The 20,060-nt window shown below is 45.4% G+C and overlaps 1 protein-coding gene across 2 annotated transcripts in view; it reads right to left on the bottom strand.

Annotated features, from left to right (window-relative positions):
• Positions 1 to 20,060, bottom strand: part of LOC144761595 (uncharacterized) — a 489,105-nt gene that overhangs the window by 39,398 nt on the left and 429,647 nt on the right. For both annotated transcript variants that reach the window (XM_078646893.1, XM_078646894.1), the window contains exons 14-18: positions 18,073 to 18,172; positions 10,913 to 10,992; positions 10,642 to 10,800; positions 7,791 to 7,895; positions 950 to 1,090 (exon numbers count right to left, since the gene is read on the bottom strand). In XM_078646893.1, the coding sequence (XP_078503019.1) occupies positions 950 to 1,090; positions 7,791 to 7,895; positions 10,642 to 10,800; positions 10,913 to 10,992; positions 18,073 to 18,172 (585 nt within the window). The remainder of the gene's footprint in view (positions 1 to 949; positions 1,091 to 7,790; positions 7,896 to 10,641; positions 10,801 to 10,912; positions 10,993 to 18,072; positions 18,173 to 20,060) is intronic.

Here is a 20,060-nt window from a genome sequence, read left to right as displayed (position 1 = left end):
GTCAAGTGGACCGACAGCTTCTTGCCAATACACTGCACTCAGTTGGGGTTGGACTCACATTTATTGTCATGGCAGGGTAGAGGTCACCCACCTCGAGGGTCTCTCTTTATTAGCAAACTATCATGGCCCTTTGCATTGTGAACAGGCACGCATTAGGACTGCCTTCTCTCTTCACTCCTCTTTGCCTTTTGCATAAAGCCCTTTGTATGGACACAAGGTAATGCAGTTTTTTCGGACACACACAAAATATCCTTGTTTGCAGATGAAGTAGTATTGAACCTAATGGTTCCAGACTCGTCCATATATCATCTACGATCACAACTAGCTGACTCTGAAATAATGGTGGATTTCAAGATAAATCTGACAAAGCTGAATATTTTGTACTTAACATTGCCTGTAGAGACCAATGATCATGTTGAAATCTCAAACTCCCTTCTGCTGGGTCACTCACTTTCTCAAATATCTAGGGGTCTGATCATCAAAGGATTTTAGATAACATGGGGTGGTTTTAAAATGCCTAAAAGAAGGCCTTCTGACTCTTTTCTTTCCACCATGACTGAGTTCCATAAACCTGTTAACGCTCAGAGAGCATGACAACACACTGTCTGTGGGAGATTTGACCAACCCATCGGTATAGACTGTCTATAACAATATTCGGACCATCTACTTTTATGTCCATGATTAACTCCTGTAGGAAGGAGAATCAGTAAGCATCAAACTGGTTAACATACTTGGAGTGACTGAGGGTGGAACATTCTTGTCGGGAGTGGGAAGGACAAGGGAGGGACCATAGACTGAGTCTGCTTGATTGGGAAACAGTATCTTCCAAAACTGTATCTTTCTGAATTACATTGTTATTTCTTATGGTATGAAAAACAATAAAAAAATTCTTTCTTATAGAACAGGAGTGACTAATATCATGCATGTCAAATTATAAGTATTCACGTACCACTCTCTGATCGGGTAAGATCTTTTTCATGTCTCCATTAAAAAAGGTCACCATGATCGATTTCCCATCCGCACTGATCTCCTTTCTAGTTCCATTACGGAAGGTGATGAGCCTTCGTCCATCGCTAAAAATCTGCTCGACCTAGAAGCAAATGAAGACAGTGTAAAAGGAAATTGCATTCTATCCTAAGAGTCAAGGCTATGGTTTTGTCCCTCATTGCAAATTTTTCTTTTGGGTGACTTGCTCTAAATTGTGTCATTTTGGTGAGTGCTTTGTTTCCAGTGGCTTATTTTTTGAGATAAAAGTATTAGTAATATTTAAATGTAAGGCACAGCGCTATATTGCTGTGATTATTGTACCCTGCGGTGTCAGGCGGACAATGTTGCATGTGCTCTGGAAGTTTTGTTCACTTTTCTATTTACTTTAAAACAACATGATCTGGATAGATCTTATAGTAGTGATGAAGAAATCCTTCTTCTAGGAGTTTCTTTTCGGAAATGAATACTGGACATGCTGGTAATGTTTTGTTTCACTAAAGCACATTTCCTCATGGAAGTCGGAGTCAAAACACCAATTCAGCAGAAAATTTTAAATTCTGCTACTTGGCTGTAAATGGGCAAGTGGTGGTGGCCCCTCTTCCACCTCCACCAATTGGCAAGCAGCCCTCCAAATACTAGGGCTCCATTAGGATGGTGGGCGGACTTTGCCCGCCCGCCATCCTTGTGCAAAACGGGACCGCCCGCGATCTGAGCGGCAGTCCTGCCATGGCCATTATGATGTGCCCGCCACACTGGGGGGCGCATCATGGATTCCTAACATTGCGGCGGGCGGTGTTCACACCGGCACCCACCGCAATGTTATGAATGCATGGTATGCATTTCCATACACAAAGCGGCAGGCACTGCGCGGTTCCTGCCGCAGTGTATGCAAATGCAGGGGGGTACCCCCCATGTGCACCCCCCACCTCGCCTTCACCATGGGGGCCCGCAGGGGGCCCTCAAAGTAAGGACCGCCTGCCTGCATCTCCCAAAGCCCATTCTAATATGGCCGGCGGTGTCTGATAGACACCGCCACCATATAAACCCTTTTAGGTCCGGCCGCAAGGCGACCGGGGCGTAAAAGCGGAGGATGGTGTTTCCGTCCGCCGCGGTCCCGTCCGCCATAGTAATATGACGGGGGGGAAGGGTGGCGGGCGGACAAGGATGTCGGTGTGGATCGCCACCGCCCGCATGACGGTTGCGATTCCAACGACATCCTAATGGGCCCCTAAATAGGCACATAGTCTTGTGTGGCTAAAAACACGTTAACATGTAATATTAAAGATGCTCTTGATGAAACAAAACCTAATTCTCTTGGACTGTTTTTCAAAGTAGAGTTAAGTAGTTATTGCTCTATAAAACATAATTACTTTCTTCTATGACGATTGTCAAGTTGCACAGTTTTAAACAAAGGGCCTGATTTACAGTTTGGCATACAGAGTACATTTGTTGCAAACGCAACAGAGTACCCTGTCTGACAAACTCTCAGTCTGCTTGCCTCATTTAAAGTCTGGAGGGCCATAAGCTTTCTGCTGATGGATCCCCCATTTTCTCCATGGACTAGTAGGAGCCATCAAAGAAAGAGCAATACACCACTCGTGCTATTTGAGAGTGGACGGTGTAGTGTTCTTTTGCTCTGCCCATCAACGTCAGGTAAAACCTGACTTTGAGGGAAAACTGACAGGGTGTGGGGGTCATTCACTTTAATGATTTTCAGATACAAACTCCTGCTTTGGGAATTTGTCTCTGAAAAACAAATAACTTCAAAAGTTTGGCAAACAGTGGTGAAAAAAACAACAGCAACTTTCCAGCAAACATTTTGTAACCTTATGGGAACCTCTATGACTTCAATGCCTTTCAAGATATAGAGATGAACAATGGCCAGAAGCCATGTCTAAATTTGACAAAGTACTGTCAGGATGGCGGAGGTAAAGTACCCCACCATCCATTTGAACACTACAGTGTCTGTCAAAGGCTAATTCCGGCTCAAAGTCTTTAGAAGTTTTTGGAATTAGTGTTGGGCAGCAGGAAAGAGGCACTCTTAGAGAAGCTGGGGAAAGAGAAAGAGTCACATAGAGCTATAGCAGAGCACTATGTTTAAGGGAGGGATGAGAGTGGTGGAATACGGAGACAGTGGGGAGGGGTTTGGTGGGTGAGAGAACAGAGGATGACTAGGGGTGGGTAGAGATAGACAAGCATGTCAAGAACACGAGAGATGGAAGGGAGAAGGACCTGTGCTTGCATAGTGTGCTAGATATCACATGCTAGAAAGAAAACGTAGTACAAAGATGTCAGAAGTAAATGTACACACTGAACCATAAACAATCAAGGTGAAACCTAAATGCTGCATGGGTGGAACAAATACAAGTATAGGGAGAAAAGCTATTGAATCAGGGGAAGGCAAATTAAATGGACAAGAAGGCCATTAAATCATGTGCAACAAGCAGACCAAAAGCTCACTTGAAATATATTCTAAAGTATTGATTACAACTCTGTCTGCGACATAGAGCTGAAGATATTAAAGCAAGCCCATAAAACAGAGCTGCTGTCACCTCAGCTTCCATGTCACCGATCTTCCCTGGACTCAACTAGCCACTAAGGGAGACCAGGGAGGTATGTTGTTGCTGCCAATAGAAAAGATAATAGTAACACCTTTCCATAAAGGGTGCAGAGACAGAATATTGAATCAAAAATATTGATTTACACAAATATCGAGTTAAAAATATTGTGGGTCAGAAATATCGACAGGCAAAGTCTTGTGGTCAAGAATATGGAATTGAGGTAATATCGATGTTAAAAATATTGAAGTGTAAAATATTGTTTGCAAAAATATAGTTGGTAAAAATATCGATTTTTTTATTAATGTTATGTATTTTAGTATATATTTTATATGTATGTGTTTTGCATAAGATTTGTTTGTATTTTTAATATATGTGTTATATTTTTAGTAGTTATGAATTATTTTTTATTTGATTTGTGGGTTCATGGGGAAAAGGGTGGGAAGTAATTTAATTATATTAAATGTATTGATTATTTTTAGTAGTTATTACCATTTTTTTAATTAGAATTTTGCATTGTTACTTCCGTAGCGGGTTGTGGGTTCATAGGGGAAAAGGATAGGAAGTAATATAATTTTATTAAATGTATTGAATATTTTCTATTTATTATGATTTGTTTAATTGAGATGGTATAGGGTTATATGGGTAAAGTAATTTAATATTAATTAATTAATAATTGGGTGTTAATTAGTTAATTGGTAATTATGGTAATTGTGTAATTTATTTTAGGTGTGTGTTGTAGTGTTTATAGGTGTAAAGAGTGGGAAGGGTGGGAAGTAATTTGTTTTTAATTAATGAATTAATAATTAGTTATTCATTAATTTTAATTAAATAATTAGTAATTAATTATGGTACTTGTGTAATACATTTTAGGTGTGTGTTGTGGTGTTTATAGGAGTAAAGGGCGGTGAGTATTTTGTGTTTAATGAATTATTATATAATGTTAATTAATGTTAATTATTTGATATTTATTTTGTGAAATTGTTTTTTATGTGTGTGTTGTTTTTACTTTTAAAGGGGTAAAAGGTGGGTATTAAATACATTTTTAAATATTTAAATATTAGTTGTTAATAGTAATAGTTTAAAAAAAAAAGAATATCTAATTGTGTTTTATTATTTTATAGTTTAATTTAGGTGTGTGTTGTGGATATTATAGTGTTAAAGGATGTGTACTCAATTTAAGCTTTTTTTAATTAAAAATATTTCTTTTAATTGATTATTAATTATGTTAATTATGGAAATAAATGTAGTTGAAAATGTTTAAGTGTTTTGTTATTTGTGTGTTGGTATAGCGAGGGAACGAACATAAATACATTTATATTTTAATTATTTGTTTGTTTGTTATATTTGCTACTATTAAATAATAATTTTTTATAAGTGTATTTATCAATTTATTGTATATATTATTTCTAGGTTATTGTTATATGTAAATAATATTATAATATGTGTTCTTTTTATATGTTTAATATATTTAATATTATATTTTTTAAATGTTGTTTATTTATTTTTATGATTTGAAAAATGTTGGAAATTGTTTATTTTTTTTAATTGTGTAAGTGTTATTAGTAAAAACAAATTGTCTGCTATCCAAGACTTTCCCTAATGTGGTAATCACTAGAGTGGGAATAGTAATTTTTACCGCTCTGCTATTCAGCACTTTCCCTACTGTTGCATTCAGCGGAGTGGAAATAGTAATTTTTACCTCTCCGCTATCCAACACTTTCCCTACTGTTGCACTCACTGGAGTGGGAATAGTAATTTTCGCCCCTCCGCTATCCAAGACTTTCCCTACTGTTGCACTCACTGGAGTGGGATTAGTAATTTTTACCCCTCCGCTATCCAACATTTTCCCTACTGTTGCACTCATTGGAGTTCGAATAGTAAATTTAACAAATAGTAAATGTAATGCCTCCGCTATCCAACATTTACCCTACTTTTGCACTCACTGCAGTGGGAATAGTAATTTTTACCCCTCCGCCATCTACCACTTTCCCTACTGTTGTACACTTTGGAGTGGGAATAGTAATTTTTGCCCCTCCGCTTTCCAACACTTTCCCTAATGTTGCTATCACTGGAATGGGAATAGTAAATTTTTACCCCACTGCTATCCAACACTTTCCCTACTGTTGCACTCACTGGAGTTGGAAAAGTAAATGTAATTATTCCGCTATCCAACGGTTTCCCTACTGTTGCACTTATTTATTGGGAAATGTATGTTTCATTTTTTTTGTTATTGTTTGATGTTTAATTTATTTTAGAGTGTTTTTTTATTTTAAATTATTGATATATATATATATATATATATGTATTTTTTAAATATCATTTTAAAGTTTAAAAATGAATCAAGATAATAGTTAATACATTATTTTAAAGTAAATATATGTATACGTATACATTTTCATGTTTGTGTGTTTATATTTTCCTAATTAAGTTTATTTGTTATATTTAGTTAAAATGTATATTAAATGTAATTTAAGTTGTTAATAATAATATTAATATTTAATATATTTGCTATATATCAATTATATATACTTTTAAATCGATATTTTTGACATCTATACTTTTTACCTCGATATTTTTGATTCTTTTTTTTGCACTTACCTTTTAAAGTGTTGGAGTTGATATATTTTAGCAGTCGATATTTTTATTTTGATATTTAGAACATTAATGTTTGTTACATTGATATTCTATTAGTGAACCTCCATAAAGTACTACCTAGGGGCCGATTCCGATTTGGGTCGGAAAGCACTCCGACCGAGCCAGATCTTAGGTGTTTTCCGACCAATCTGAGCACCTGCAGTCCGACCGAGCGAGTACGATGCGGCCATATGCTGTTGGACTCGGTTCGGTTTGGACTCCCATAGAAGTCAATAGGAGTCGGTCGTACGACGTGTACATGGGCTCCCATTGACTGAATGGGTATGTTGCGGACAAGTGCGCCCCCTACCGTGGGTACACATTGGTGCCATCCGCACCGTACATGCCTGTGTTGGGGAGACCCATGGGTCTCCCCCTGTGTCTGAGTCGTAAGGCTGCGGGTAATAGGGGGTCCTACACGGACCCCCGAAGTCCAACAAGTCCAACTGCTCCGACTCGATCTGGCTCCGAATCGAGCATCGTACTAGCTCGGTCGTGAAACGTCTCCATTGCTCGCCACGGTTTGCTTGTGACTGAGTCCTACGGAGCAGTTCGGACCCGGAAACGAATGAGACGGCGATTTCACGCTTGTTCGCATCGTACTTCGACATCCGGACCTGTGTACGAGATTCAGCCTCTGAATCGGATCCGCTAATGCCGAACACGATTCAGTGCCCTTCCGACCGAGATCGGAATCGGCCCCAAAGTGTCAAAACTCTGATAACAAGTGTCACACATGATAAAAGGTTGTTCTCAGTAGTAGACCGGGTTACTACTGTTCTCAATATCATCACCATCATGCAAAAAATGAGAAGGGATCCATTTCTGGAAAGCGGTGAGGAGTCATGGTTTAATCAAATACATAGGTAAATTTTTTTAATTCCAAGAGAGTTCCCGGGGGAGATGCAGTTTTCACAAACACTGAGGTGCTTATTTATGCGACGGTTGAGTCACGTTGGCACCATGCAAACCTCTAAGTAAGATTTTTGAAGCCATGCAAAGCCCTTGGCATGGTTTTGAGTGGCTTAAAAAATCTGAGTAATGCAATGCAGCGTAAATTGGTGCATTGCGTTACTCTGCCCTGGGTCGGCGTTCCATGGGTGGTGCATGGGTGTTCTCGTGCAACTCAGATGGATTTTGATGCATCCCCAGATTTACAAGACCTTGTAAACCTGGGAATGCACCAACATCTTACACCTTTCCAGGGGAGGCGTAACAAGCAGAAACATCTCTAATTCTCTTCATTTCTTCCTCTTTCTATGTGTGGTGCATTCTGCAGCACATATAGAAATAGGAATATGCCTCGTAGAATTGTTTTTGTGCAGGAAGGTGCCCCTTCCTGCACAAAAACAATCCTGCATGAAACACAGGCAACCTTGCACCATGGTGCAATGGGGCCCGCGTTGGTGCTAGGCTGCCATATGGGCACAAGGGAAAGGACAGGAATGTGCCATACTCACTTAAATACAGTGTATTCCTTCCCTTTTTCTGTCACGCAGCACAGCTAGGTGACTTGCTGCGCTGCACTGCGTCAATTGATCATAATTGAGTCCCAGAGTTTCTCACTCAGTTACGTATACATGAAATATTTCCATTTGAGTGCCTCACCTTGCCATCGGGATACTGGGTTTCTTCATGCACATGGTCTTCAATGCTTCGATTCTCCGCAAACACTGAGGCTCTTCTAGATAATATCGACTTCTGAGGGGAGTTCTGCAGAGAAATGATGCACTGGTCATGGAAAGCTTTGCTGTAGGTTCGTAGCAACAGTCAGAAAGCTTCCAACGTGCTGGTAAAGCATTATCGTCGGCTCCTGCTACATCCAAGAGCAGTCACCTTTACCCTAAATGACCCTTCACATCACTCATCCAAACACCTTTGTGAGCACACAAGTCTCTTCAAGTATGACACGCCTAGTTACATGGCGTGAAAAAGAGGCAACTGGAGAAGATTAAATCATACATATACCTCCGTGTGGTCTTATAATCTAACCTCTAATGAATTGTCTTTTTACCAAAAGCAATCTAAAGGGCAACTTCCGGGATAGAAGGAGTGTAATTTGTTGCACATAACTGAGGAGGCACATATTACGTCACCTGAAGGTGTTTACAGACATTCATCCAGAAGGATAAGGTTAGTTAGACTAAAAACATTTTTGACGTTTTGAGAAGAGATGTATTTTTTCTCTTTTTTTCTCTTATGGGGCCTTGCTTGTTTGATTGGTGCCTCTTACCTTTCCCCCATTGGCGAAGGTTTGTTATGAATGGCAAATGCACATGTCAGTGATATATATGGGCAGGTTGGGAGGCACACAAGCACTGCAGTGTGCCTGTGCAGACTGTGTGTCTGTCTGATCTATGTGGGGATGAGTTAGGTGTGCGAGGTTATCGCAGGTTGTGACTGAGGAGAGAATAGATTGGATGCAGGTTAGTGAGGCCATTCCTGTCCCCTGAGAGCCTCAAGTGAATAACGACGCTCCAAGTGAATCAACCTGTGGGTTGACCAGAGTATCTGTTTATCCCTTGTTTGATGTTTTTTGTTTATTATTATTAGGTGTGAGAGAGCCACTTGTTAATTACAAGCCTCGTGCACTGCGAAAACATCACTTTTAATGATACTCGTTGTCACTCATCGCAGAGCCATATCTACGAATCAACTTAAAGCCACCCTGCATGGCTTTTCACAGCTTGCTTTCACCCCAATTTGGGAGTTGGTCACTTTGGTGAGGCCTGTTTCCTGTCTGAGGGGCAACCCACCCATGGTAGGTGCAATAATCCAATACCCAGAGAAGGGATGTATGTATCATTTAATTCCATCAGTCTTCTATACAGGGTGAAGGGGCTTCAGACACTGTAGTTTCATCACATGGGTTGGGCTGTGTCACTGTTTAAAATAAACAGTTTTAGTTTATTGATTCCCACAACTGATATACTCACAAACAACGTTCTGACTTTCAATGTCTTTTATGAAATTTATCTATCTATATTTTTTGCCTAGCCCCTGAGGCCAGCTCAATTACCGTGTCCCAGGGATCCCCTGGGAGCAGGAAACAGTAGTTTCCATACCTGCAAGAGTGCAGTCAGGGAAGCATATGTTTGCTCCTGCCTGACAGGTGCATTTTTATTCTCCCACCTGGTGAGAGCAAACATGCCTTCCCTGCCTGCAGGAGTATGGACAGGAAAGTCATGTCTGCTCCCAGCAGAAACACGTAGGGGTCCATTAGGATGCCGCCACCCTAGCGGTGCTGAGACTGGCTGCCAGTGGTGCGGCGGTCCTGCACTGCCAATTAGGAAGTGACCGCCACTCCGGCAGTCACATCCTGCATATTCAATATTGTTGCGGGCGGTGCTGTCAGCAGCACCCGCTACAATGTTGAAAAGGCATGTTGTGCATTGGCATGCACAACGTGACAGGCACTGCGCTGTGCCTGCCACCTTGTGGATGCCAATGTTGGAGGTACCATAGGTACCCCCCAGGTGCAGCCCCCCCACCCCCGACCCCCTTGGGGAGTCTCCACCATGGAAAGGCATTGAAAATGCCACATACTAATATGGATGGCCACCATATTATGGGCCTTTACCGCCCGGTAGGCAATCGTGACAATTGCCTACTGGTGGAAAAGCAGCAGACAGTCTTCCCTTCCGCCGCGGTCCTCCCCGCCATGCTATGTGGCGGGGGTAAAAGGCCGTTGGCTGGGGTGTTTTGGCGGGCGGATCGCCACAGCCGGTTGGGCGGTGGCGAGCCGCCCGCCATGCTAATGGGCCCCATAGTGCTCCTGCCTGGTGGGAGCAAGAAAAAAACAGCTGCTACTGCTGGGCGGGAGCAATTCTGGCTCCCGCAGCACATGGGGAGCCGGCTGTCTCCCTCCTCCCCCATGTCCCCAACTTGTGGTTTGGTTGGTGTCCCGCATGGGCACCCACATAAAAGAAACATAGGAAGATGGGATCCCCTGGGCTATAATAGGGACAATAAGTTTGGGAAAGAGGTCGGTGTGTCCCTCCTCTTTAAGTTAATTGCGAACCTGGGATTGGGGTCCCCAGTCCTATTAAGGCTTGGGTAGTGGCACCTCTTCCCTTTTAAAAGGGTTTTATTTAAGGAATTTGGCCCCAGGGGACAGGTCCCCTTGGGGAGGGTGGATGCACAGCTTTCGAACTGACTTTCTGTACCTCTTCTCTATACTACCTATCTATCATTCATGTTTGGCTGTTTGATTTTTACTTATATTTGAGATTTATTTATTAACTTAGGGGGTTTCATTGATAATTCTAGTGAGTGTATGCCAGAAGCCTTAGTTCTGAGTTACAGGGGGGGGGTTGCCTTTGCATTTACACAAAATCAAGCATGTCAATACACTAGCAATCCTGATTGAGTCATGATCTTTCCAATTGCCAGCCTGGCATTAAGTGGGCTGCGTCTGTCATGATAAATACAGGATGGCTATCAAATGTACATTACAGACCTTCGCTTCGGCTCCTGGTGGGCCATGTGCTGTCTCTGCTGGGGTTCTCCTTCCACTTGGCGTCACACTACGATTTCTGATGTTTTCTCCGGGGCCGTCCACTCTTTCCAAAGCTTTCATCGGTCCTTGAAGTCTCCTTACACCAAAATTCTCTTTTTCCTGAGCCAGCATGGGTACAATTAAGAATAATGGAGTAAAACGGAGATATTAGGTTTCAGTGCAAGGTAGGAAGACCTCCCATGTTTATTATGATCAGAGTCACATTTCGTACCTGGTGTTCGTCATTGCTGTCTACCTTTTGGAAATGAACAAGCGGAGTGTCCTCGGAACCTGAGAGTGAAGGCTTCCTGCCTATCAATCAAAAACAATGTGGACAGTTAAAATGTTGGAGAACATAGCCCTATTTTTAAAACAGCTACTTACTCTGGCCCTCATTTACTAAAGGTTGTGTCTGTTCACACAGCGCAAACCAATTTAGCGCCACACCCATGCACCTTAAAAATGGTTAATACATTAAGGGGCTTATTTATGAGCCCTTGCGACACTTTTGTGACGCACCGGCTGCGTAAAAAGTACCATGTTGCGCCCTATTTACAAAGTGATGCATCTAGACAGAAGTGCCACTTTGTAAACCCCTGCGCCATATTATACCTGCGCCAGGTATAATGTAAGCAGGGTGGGCATTACCCGGCAAAAAGCCTTGTAGAAGTGGCACAATAAAATCCATAAGATTTCAGTGTGACACTTCTATGACGCTACTGCATCAATATTTCATGCCTACCTCAAGGCAGGCGTAAGACTGACTCAGGCCCTGTCACATGCTGCCTGCCCCATGTGAAAGGAACAATGCTGGAGTTGCGTCACGCTTCTGGCACAACTCCAGCAATCCATCAGTTGCGTGCCGACAGATACCTCAGTAATACTGACGTATCTGTTATCCCTTGCGCCCTGATGCATAGTATAGTAAATATGGCGCAATGCATCAGTTTCGCACAGACAGATACGTCAGTAATACTGACGTATCTGTCATCCCTCGCGCCCTGATGCGTAACATAGTAATTATGATTCATCAATGGTGTCACAAGGAGGGCACACTGAGAAGTGTTGTATCGCTGCTTTGTCGCAGCTATGCAACTCTTCTCGTAAATAAGGCCCTAAGGCTGTGCTTTGCATTGCATCACACCAGCTCCCACACCTAATTTTAGCAAATTAGAGCTCATATCTGTTCAAAGTTTTGGGGCATATTTATCATTATTTCTCGCAGCACAGCAAGCTATTTTGCTGCGGGGCATGAAAGAGCAGGAATGTGCCACATTTAACATTATACAGCGCATTTCTGTCATTTCCCTGCGATGGCGCACTCTTGGCTGAATAGCACCAACGCAGGCGCCCTTGCACCCTAGTGCACAAAAACAATCCTCTGAGGCATTTTCCTTTTTTTATGTCTGCTGCAGAATACAGCACACATTGAAAGAGTAAAAAATTTGAAATACAGATACTCCTCTTTACGCCTCACCTGGGGAGGCATATCATTTTGATGCATTCCCAGGTCTACCCGTAATGTTAAATCTGGGAATGTGCCAAAATCTGACCTGACCTGACCTGGTCAGTGCCGGTTGCTCCACCCGCCGCGTGGCCCACCTGCGTGTGCCCAGTCCCCGTTTGCCGCCGCCACTGCCGCCACTGGCAGTAACTGTTTTTGTTGGATTGTTATTGTATTGTGCCAGTACTCTGTTTCTCCCGCTGTTGTGCCCTGTTGTGCCCTGATTGTCACTGTTGTGCCCCTGACTGGTTTGTCCGCTCCATCGCCGTTTTTCTCCCGCTGTTGTGCCCCTGACTGTTTGCCTGTGCCCTGTTTTGTCACTGCTGTGCCCCTGATTGTATTTCTGTTCTCTCCGTCCTCCCACTGATCCACCCCGCTCCCCGCCGCTGCTCCCCCGCGGCCCCACCCCCGTTCCTTCAGCCTCGCCTCGCATCGCTCCCCTCCCCACTCGCCACCCCGCTCCCGCCTCCCAGCTGCTCCTCCCTCCCACTGAGTACTTAAGGTGGGGTACGCGAGGCGGGGGGCTGTGACCTGCCCTGACCTGGTCAGTGCCGGTCGCTCCACCCGCCGCGTGGCCCACCTGCGTGTGCCCAGTACCCGCTTGCCGCCGCCACTGCCGCCACTGCCAGTAACTGTTTTTGTTTTTGTTGGATTGTTATTGTATTGTGCCAGTACTCTGTTTCTCCCCCTGTTGTGCCCTGATTGTCACTGTTGTGCCCCTGACTGGTTTGTCCGCTCCATCGCTGTTTTTCTCCCGCTGTTGTGCCCCTGACTGTTTGCCTGCACCCTGTTTTTTCACTGCTGTGCCCCTGATTGTATTTCTGTTCTCTCCGTCCTCCCGCTGATCCACCCCGCTCCCTGCTCCCTGCTGCTGCTCCCCCGCGGCCCCACCCCCGTTCCTTCAGCCTCACCTCGCATCGCTCCCCTCCCCACTCGCCACCCCGCTCCCGCCTCCCAGCTGCTCCTCCCTCGCTCTGCCCCCTCCACTCTCCATTTATGGCAGAGTCCACGTGTACGCGCAGCGTTCACGCGCTGCGGGCGCGCCGATTGTGCGCCGAAGGCGCGCCAAAGGCAAGCCCGTCTGCGCCCGTCCCCGCAGATGCCACCCCACCCGTCGGACATACGACGCCGCCAACCTGAGAGGACTCAACACCGGACGCCTCCCCGGCTGCCACCAAGCCTCCCTAGGACGCACCCACGGACCCTTCACCTGCCAATCCTGCAAGTTCGCCTGCATCCGGACCTGCAACCCACCCGCACCCGCCAAGCCAAGCGCCCACCGCAAATACCTGAAGTGCATCCTGCTCGACACCCGCTCCGTCCACAGACACGCCGTGGAACTTTGGAACCTGCTCGACACCACATCCCCGGACGTCGCCTTCCTCACGGAGACCTGGATGAACGCCTCCTCAGCACCCGACATCGCCATAGCCATCCCGGACGGATACAAGATCACCCGGAGGGACCGCGTCAACCAGACTGGAGGAGGCATCGCCATCATCCACAAGAACACCATCCGCATCTCGACCAACTCCGAAGACACCCTCACAGCTGCCGAACATCTCCACTTCCAGATACACACCGACCCCAAGACCACACTCAGAGGCACCCTCATCTACAGACCCCCAGGCCCCCGCACACAATTCAGCAAAGACATCGCAGACTTCATCAGCCCACATGCCCTCCCCTCCGCTGACTACATCCTCCTAGGGGACCTCAACTTCCACCTGGAGAACAACAACGACAACAACACCACCACACTACTGGACAACCTCGGACTCAAGCAACTGGTGAACACCCCCACCCACTACGCCGGACACACGCTCGACCCAATCTTCTCCTCGAGCAAGCACATCTCCTTCAGCCACTCCACCGGACTCCACTGGACAGACCACAGCTGCGTCCACTTCAGCTTCAGAAAGACCTCGACTCACCACCACCCGCAACAGGTTCCCCGTAGGAGCTGGAACAAGATCACCACCGACCAACTCACCACATCACTGAACCAGAACCCTCCCGCTAGATCAACCGACCCCAACCAAGCAGCCCTCAACCTCGCACAGTGGATCACCAACTGCGCCGACGACCTCGCACCACTGAAAACCCATCCCAACAGGCCCGGAAGCAAGAAAGCCCCGTGGTTCAACGACGACCTCAAGAACTCCAAGAAGAACTGCCGCACCCTCGAGAAAGCCTGGCAAAAGAACCCGTCCACAGACAACATGACCGCCCTCAAGTACGCCACCCGCAAACACCACCAGCTGATCCACACCACCAAGAAGACAGCATTCAAGGAACGACTAGACAACAACGCACACAACAGCAAGGAGCTCTTCAGCATCGTCAAAGAGCTCTCCAACCCCAGCGCCGGAAACAACAACGTCACCCCCTCTCAAGACCTCTGCGACTCACTCGCCACGTTCTTCCACAGCAAGATCGCAGACATACACAACAGCTTCGACGAACAGACCACGCACCCCACCACAGAACCGACGCCTCCCACCACCACCCTCAGCGACTGGACCCCAGTCAACACCGAAGACACCATCCACACGATGAACACCATCCACTCCGGATCACCAACCGACCCATGCCCTCACCACGTCTTCAACAAGGCCGACTCCGTCATCGCACCCCAACTCCGGGACATCATCAACTCTCCTTCTACACCGCCACCTTCCCGGAGAGCTGGAAACATGCCGAACTCAGCGCCCTCCTGAAGAAACCATCAGCAGACCCCACCGACCTCAAGAACTACCGCCCCATCTCGCTTCTCCCGTTTCCTGCCAAAGTCATCGAGAAGACCGTCAACAGACAGCTGGCCGCCTTCCTCGAGACGAACGGATCCCTCGACCACTCACAGTCCGGCTTCCGAGCCAATCACAGCACCGAGACCGCCCTCATCGCAGCCACCGACGACATCCGAACCCTGCTCGACAACGGGGAAACAGCGGCCCTCATCCTCCTGGACCTCTCTGCAGCGTTCGATACTGTCTGCCACCGCACCCTAGTACAACGCCTCAGCAACATCGGAATCCAAGAGAAGGCACTGGAGTGGATCATCTCGTATCTCGCCGGACGAACCCAGAGAGTCCGCCTCCCCCCGTTCAGATCTGAGGCTACCAAAGTCATCTGCGGCGTACCACAAGGATCATCACTCAGCCCCACCCTCTTCAATGTGTACATGAGCCCCCTCGCAGCCATCGCCCGCCAACACAGCCTCAACATCATCTCCTACGCCGACGACACCCAGCTGATTCTCTCCCTCACCAACGACCCCGCCACCGCCAGAACCAACCTGCACGAAGGGATGAAAGAAGTAGCCGAGTGGATGAAGAACAGCCGCCTGAAACTGAACTCAGACAAGACGGAAGTCCTCATCCTTGGATCATCACCATCTGCCTGAGACGACTCCTGGTGGCCCCCGGCCCTAGGCAGTGCACCCAAACCAACGGACCACGCACGCAACCTGGGCTTCATCCTGGACTCCTCCCTGTCAATGACCAGACAAGTCAACGCCGTCTCGTCTTCATGTTTCAACATCCTACGCATGCTCCGAAAGATCTTCCGATGGATCCTCACTGAAACCAGGAAGACGGTCACCCAGGCACTTGTCACCAGCCGACTGGACTATGGAAACACCCTCTACACCGGAACCACAGCAAGACTGCAGAAAAGACTCCAACGCATCCAGAACGCCTCCGCACGACTCATCCTGGACATCCCCCGCCACAGCTACATCTCCGGACACCTGAAAGACCTGCACTGGCTCCCCGTCAGCAAAAGAATCACGTTCCGCCTCCTCACCCACGCACACAAAGCCCTCCACGACCGAGGCCCCAGGTACCTCAACAACCGCCTGACCTTCTACACTCCCACCCGCCAACCACGATCGACCAGCCACGCCCTCGCCGTCGTTCCACGCATCCGAAGAGCCACCATGGGAGGAATATCCTTCTCCTACCTGGCACCCAAGACCTGGAACTCCCTCCCCATCCACCTCGGTCTTACCCAAGACCACCTCTCCTTCAGGAAGCAACTCAAGACCTGGCTGTTCGAGCAGTAGCGGACCCCCCACCCCCCACCCCCCCTCCCAAGCGCCTTGAGACCTTCCGGGTGAGTAGCGCGCTATACAAATTTCCTGATTGATTGATCCATGGGGGGATGAGTGGGAACAACCACACTCCACTCATGGAATGCCTCCCTGGGGGGGGACAGCGATTTGTGCTGCGTTGCGTTACTCCAGATTCATCAAGCCACTCTGGGCCATGCAAGGTGGCATTGCGTGGCTTGATAAAGCTTAGTAGTTGTGTCGTCCTTGCGCCCCCTTGCCGGGCAAAAGAGCGACACAAAATATTTATAAATATGCCCTCTGTAAGTTTTTTTTCCGATAAAATGCTTTCAAGCAATTTGGGTGTCCTTTGTGTGAAGAGTGAGGCACTCATTTACAACAGTGTCCAAGTGTTCGCAAAAGATAGTGTCAATTTGATCACAGTTCTAAAGGCCTGTGTGTGAAGTGCTAAACTGCACTGTGCCTCAGGACTGCACGCACTTACTTTAATAAAGCAGGCAACTTATTAAAAAAATATATACAAAATGTGCTTTCTTGTTAGGAATTAAAAACACAATATAATTGTGGAACAAAAAGTAGCTATGCAAGACTATTTGAGTGGTCTCTGAAAACATTTGTCCTAATAAGTGAATGAGCGTTTACATATATGTCTAATAAAACGAGCAAAAAAGCAATTAATATCTGATGAGATCTATTACGTTTTGTCAAAAATAGGGAATGGTTAAAATTAAAATTGAGTCTATTGCAGCAGGAACAACCGCATTATTAGCTTTTGCCCAGTGATATGACCAGAATAGTAATTTATTTATGATTCATATGCAAGACAATATCATACTAATTGAGCAAAGTTAAATACATTAAACAATGTAATTATTGATGCATTTGAGGGTGGTCAGTTTGGCTCACCCATGCCAGGCAGATAAAGTTGAAAATATTTCAAGCTGTAGGTATACCTTGGCAGACATTCAGAGTTGCAATGGTGCCTGAAGTCTCATGGAAAATATCACTGCCTTTTGTTGCTAAGGATTCACATTACATAGTAAAGTAAACATTGGATTCTATCATTTGCTTTGTTCATGCAAACTATTTGAAGTAGGTGGTTAGCCCTTCGCAAACGGGAATGGATCCTCTGAAGACCCCTTCCCCTTTGTGATTGGCAGCAAAAACGTTTTTGAAGAGCAGGCAGTGGTCCCATGGACAGAAACAGAAACGTTTCATTTTTCTTTTTTAAATGTGTTCCGTTTTCGTTTAAGGAAAACAGGCTGCATTAAGAAAAACACCTGCTTTATTGAAAAAGCAGTCACAGACACAGTGGCCTGCTGACATGGTGGTCTGATGACCCCAGCAGGCCTCCATCCCTGTGAGTGCCAGCCATTCCCAATCGGTCGCGTATTGCGACCTGCCTCATGAGTATTAATGAGGCAGGTCTCTTGGGACCCATTTGTAAATCGCAAACAGTGTCTGTGACACTGTAGTACATTTCATTTTATGACTCACAAATTGAAAGTCATAAAATAAAATGGTCTTACATGTGTCCCTTTCTGTTACACCTCTGGTTACCTATTGTATTTATGAGCGTATCCTCAAGCTTATCTAGTGCATGGGCAGTTTTCTAGATGTCTGTCATTTATCATAAGCAAAATAATAAAACACGTTTGGAGTGAAAAAGGATTTGGGTGGATACAAGGATTCTTGCTTCCCAGGCAGTGACATTTTGTTCCTAGGTCCCCTATGCACGAGGTCACCTTCCCCTGTCATTTTAGGAGCGAGTCTAATCTTGCTTTGCCCTTAAGAAGGTTCTGCTAAAAGCACTTACCTTTTACGTGAGACGTTGAAAAGTTGTCCTTATATACACTGAGGTGTGAGACAAGAACGGGGGACTTCCTGTGAGGGTTATTCAGTGGTAGGTGTGAAGCCTACATTAGAAAACAAAAAAAGAATTATAAACTAGAAATAGTTGGCATATCATATTTACATGTTTAATAAAAGAACTCAACATTGTGTCACCAACCATTTAGAGAATAGTAAATAACTCATTCATCAAGTTGTGAAAAAACATCTAAGGGCCTGATCACAAATGCCCTGTTCTCGGATGCAATAATTATAGTACCAAATAAATGGTGAGTTAGTTTTCGCATATTCCAAGCTATGCCCTACAGGGTATAGCATGGATTTTGGTGTGATAATGCACCTAGGTTTGCTTGCCCCTGTATTCATGGGGCATTTTTCATCTGTTATCTTCCTGGAGGTTTGACCTGCAAACACCAATAGGAGAGTGAGGTGCAACTTGTAATTACGGGGTACGATATAGATCGTGCCACTCATAATTCCAATCCCTGAGCAAACTGTTTTTTGAACAGGAATCGCAATTTAACAAGACACTTGCAATCAGTTGCTAAGACTGTAGGAAGCTGGCTCTGTATAAACTATTCATCAAAAGAGAGGGATGAGGAATTCTTGTCCTGTTCAGTTCCCCAAGGACAACATATTGATAATCCATCAGAAAAGGACACTGGTATCTACAATAACCATTGGGTATCTTTGACAACCCTCATAGACGCTGAAGATTGTAACGATGCGGTGTATTTGTTTTTCCGCCCCTCATCTAGCGTCATGGCATAGTCATTGGGTGGTCAAAGGTATAGTATGCCTGCCTCACCCGAGGCAACCTCTGGAGAATGTAGAAGTGTCCAGAGATCAGGTGACACCTCCAGAGGGATGATGTCCAGAAGCCAAACTTAGAGGGTGAATTAAAAAAAGTTATTCACCGAATTAACAACTTTATTAGAAAAGGTGAGTACTGTTGATAAGATAACTGGGTATATTCGATAATCGAGTTACTGGATTATCATATATGACATTATAAAAAAGTCGACATGTTTCAGCTCCTGTTGGCCCAGCCAGGTCTAAAGAGCTTTCGTCAGGACAAAGACAAAGGGAGGGGTACTTACACAACTTGTGCAGTATTCTTGTGCTTACAGGCAATCACAAATTCATATTCCTGATTGCTGGAAGAATTACTCCTCTTCAGGGCGCATGAAGTCGCTATTAATCATGGTCTAGGCCACGTGGAGATTCAGAAATTTCCTGTGCTGACTCTTGCTTCCAGGGGCAGAGTCAGCACAGGAAATTTCTGAATCTCCACGTGGCCTAGACCATGATTAATAGCGACTTCATGCGCCCTGAAGAGGAGTAATTCTTCCAGCAATCAGGAATATGAATTTGTGATTGCCTGTAAGCACAAGAATACTGCACAAGTTGTGTAAGTACCCCTCCCTTTGTCTTTGTCCTGACGAAAGCTCTTTAGACCCGGCTGGGCCAACAGGAGCTGAAACATGTCGACTTTTTTATAATGTCATATATGATAATCCAGTAACTCGATTATCGAATATACCCAGTTATCTTATCAACAGTACTCACCTTTTCTAATAAAGTTGTTAATTCGGTGAATAACTGTTTTTTAATTCACCCTCTAAGTTTGGCTTCTGGACATCATCCCTCTGGAGGTGTCACCTGATCTCTGGACACTTCTACATTCTCCAGAGGTTGCCTCGGGTGAGGAAGGCATACTATACCTTTGACCACCCAATGACTATGCCATGACGCTAGATGAGGGGCGGAAAAACAAATACACCGCATCGTTACAATCTTCAGCGTCTATGAGGGTTGTCAAAGATAACCAATGGTTATTGTAGATACCAGTGTCCTTTTCTGATTGATTATCAATCTGTATAAACTATCCCAACACAATATTGAGAGGGGGACAGGGAGCAGATTAGAAAGGAATAGGTCAAATACCGATGC

This window comes from Lissotriton helveticus, chromosome 6 (assembly GCF_964261635.1).
Source record: "Lissotriton helveticus chromosome 6, aLisHel1.1, whole genome shotgun sequence".
Taxonomy (NCBI): domain Eukaryota; kingdom Metazoa; phylum Chordata; class Amphibia; order Caudata; family Salamandridae; genus Lissotriton; species Lissotriton helveticus.
This window is presented reverse-complemented; position numbering and strand designations above follow the sequence as displayed.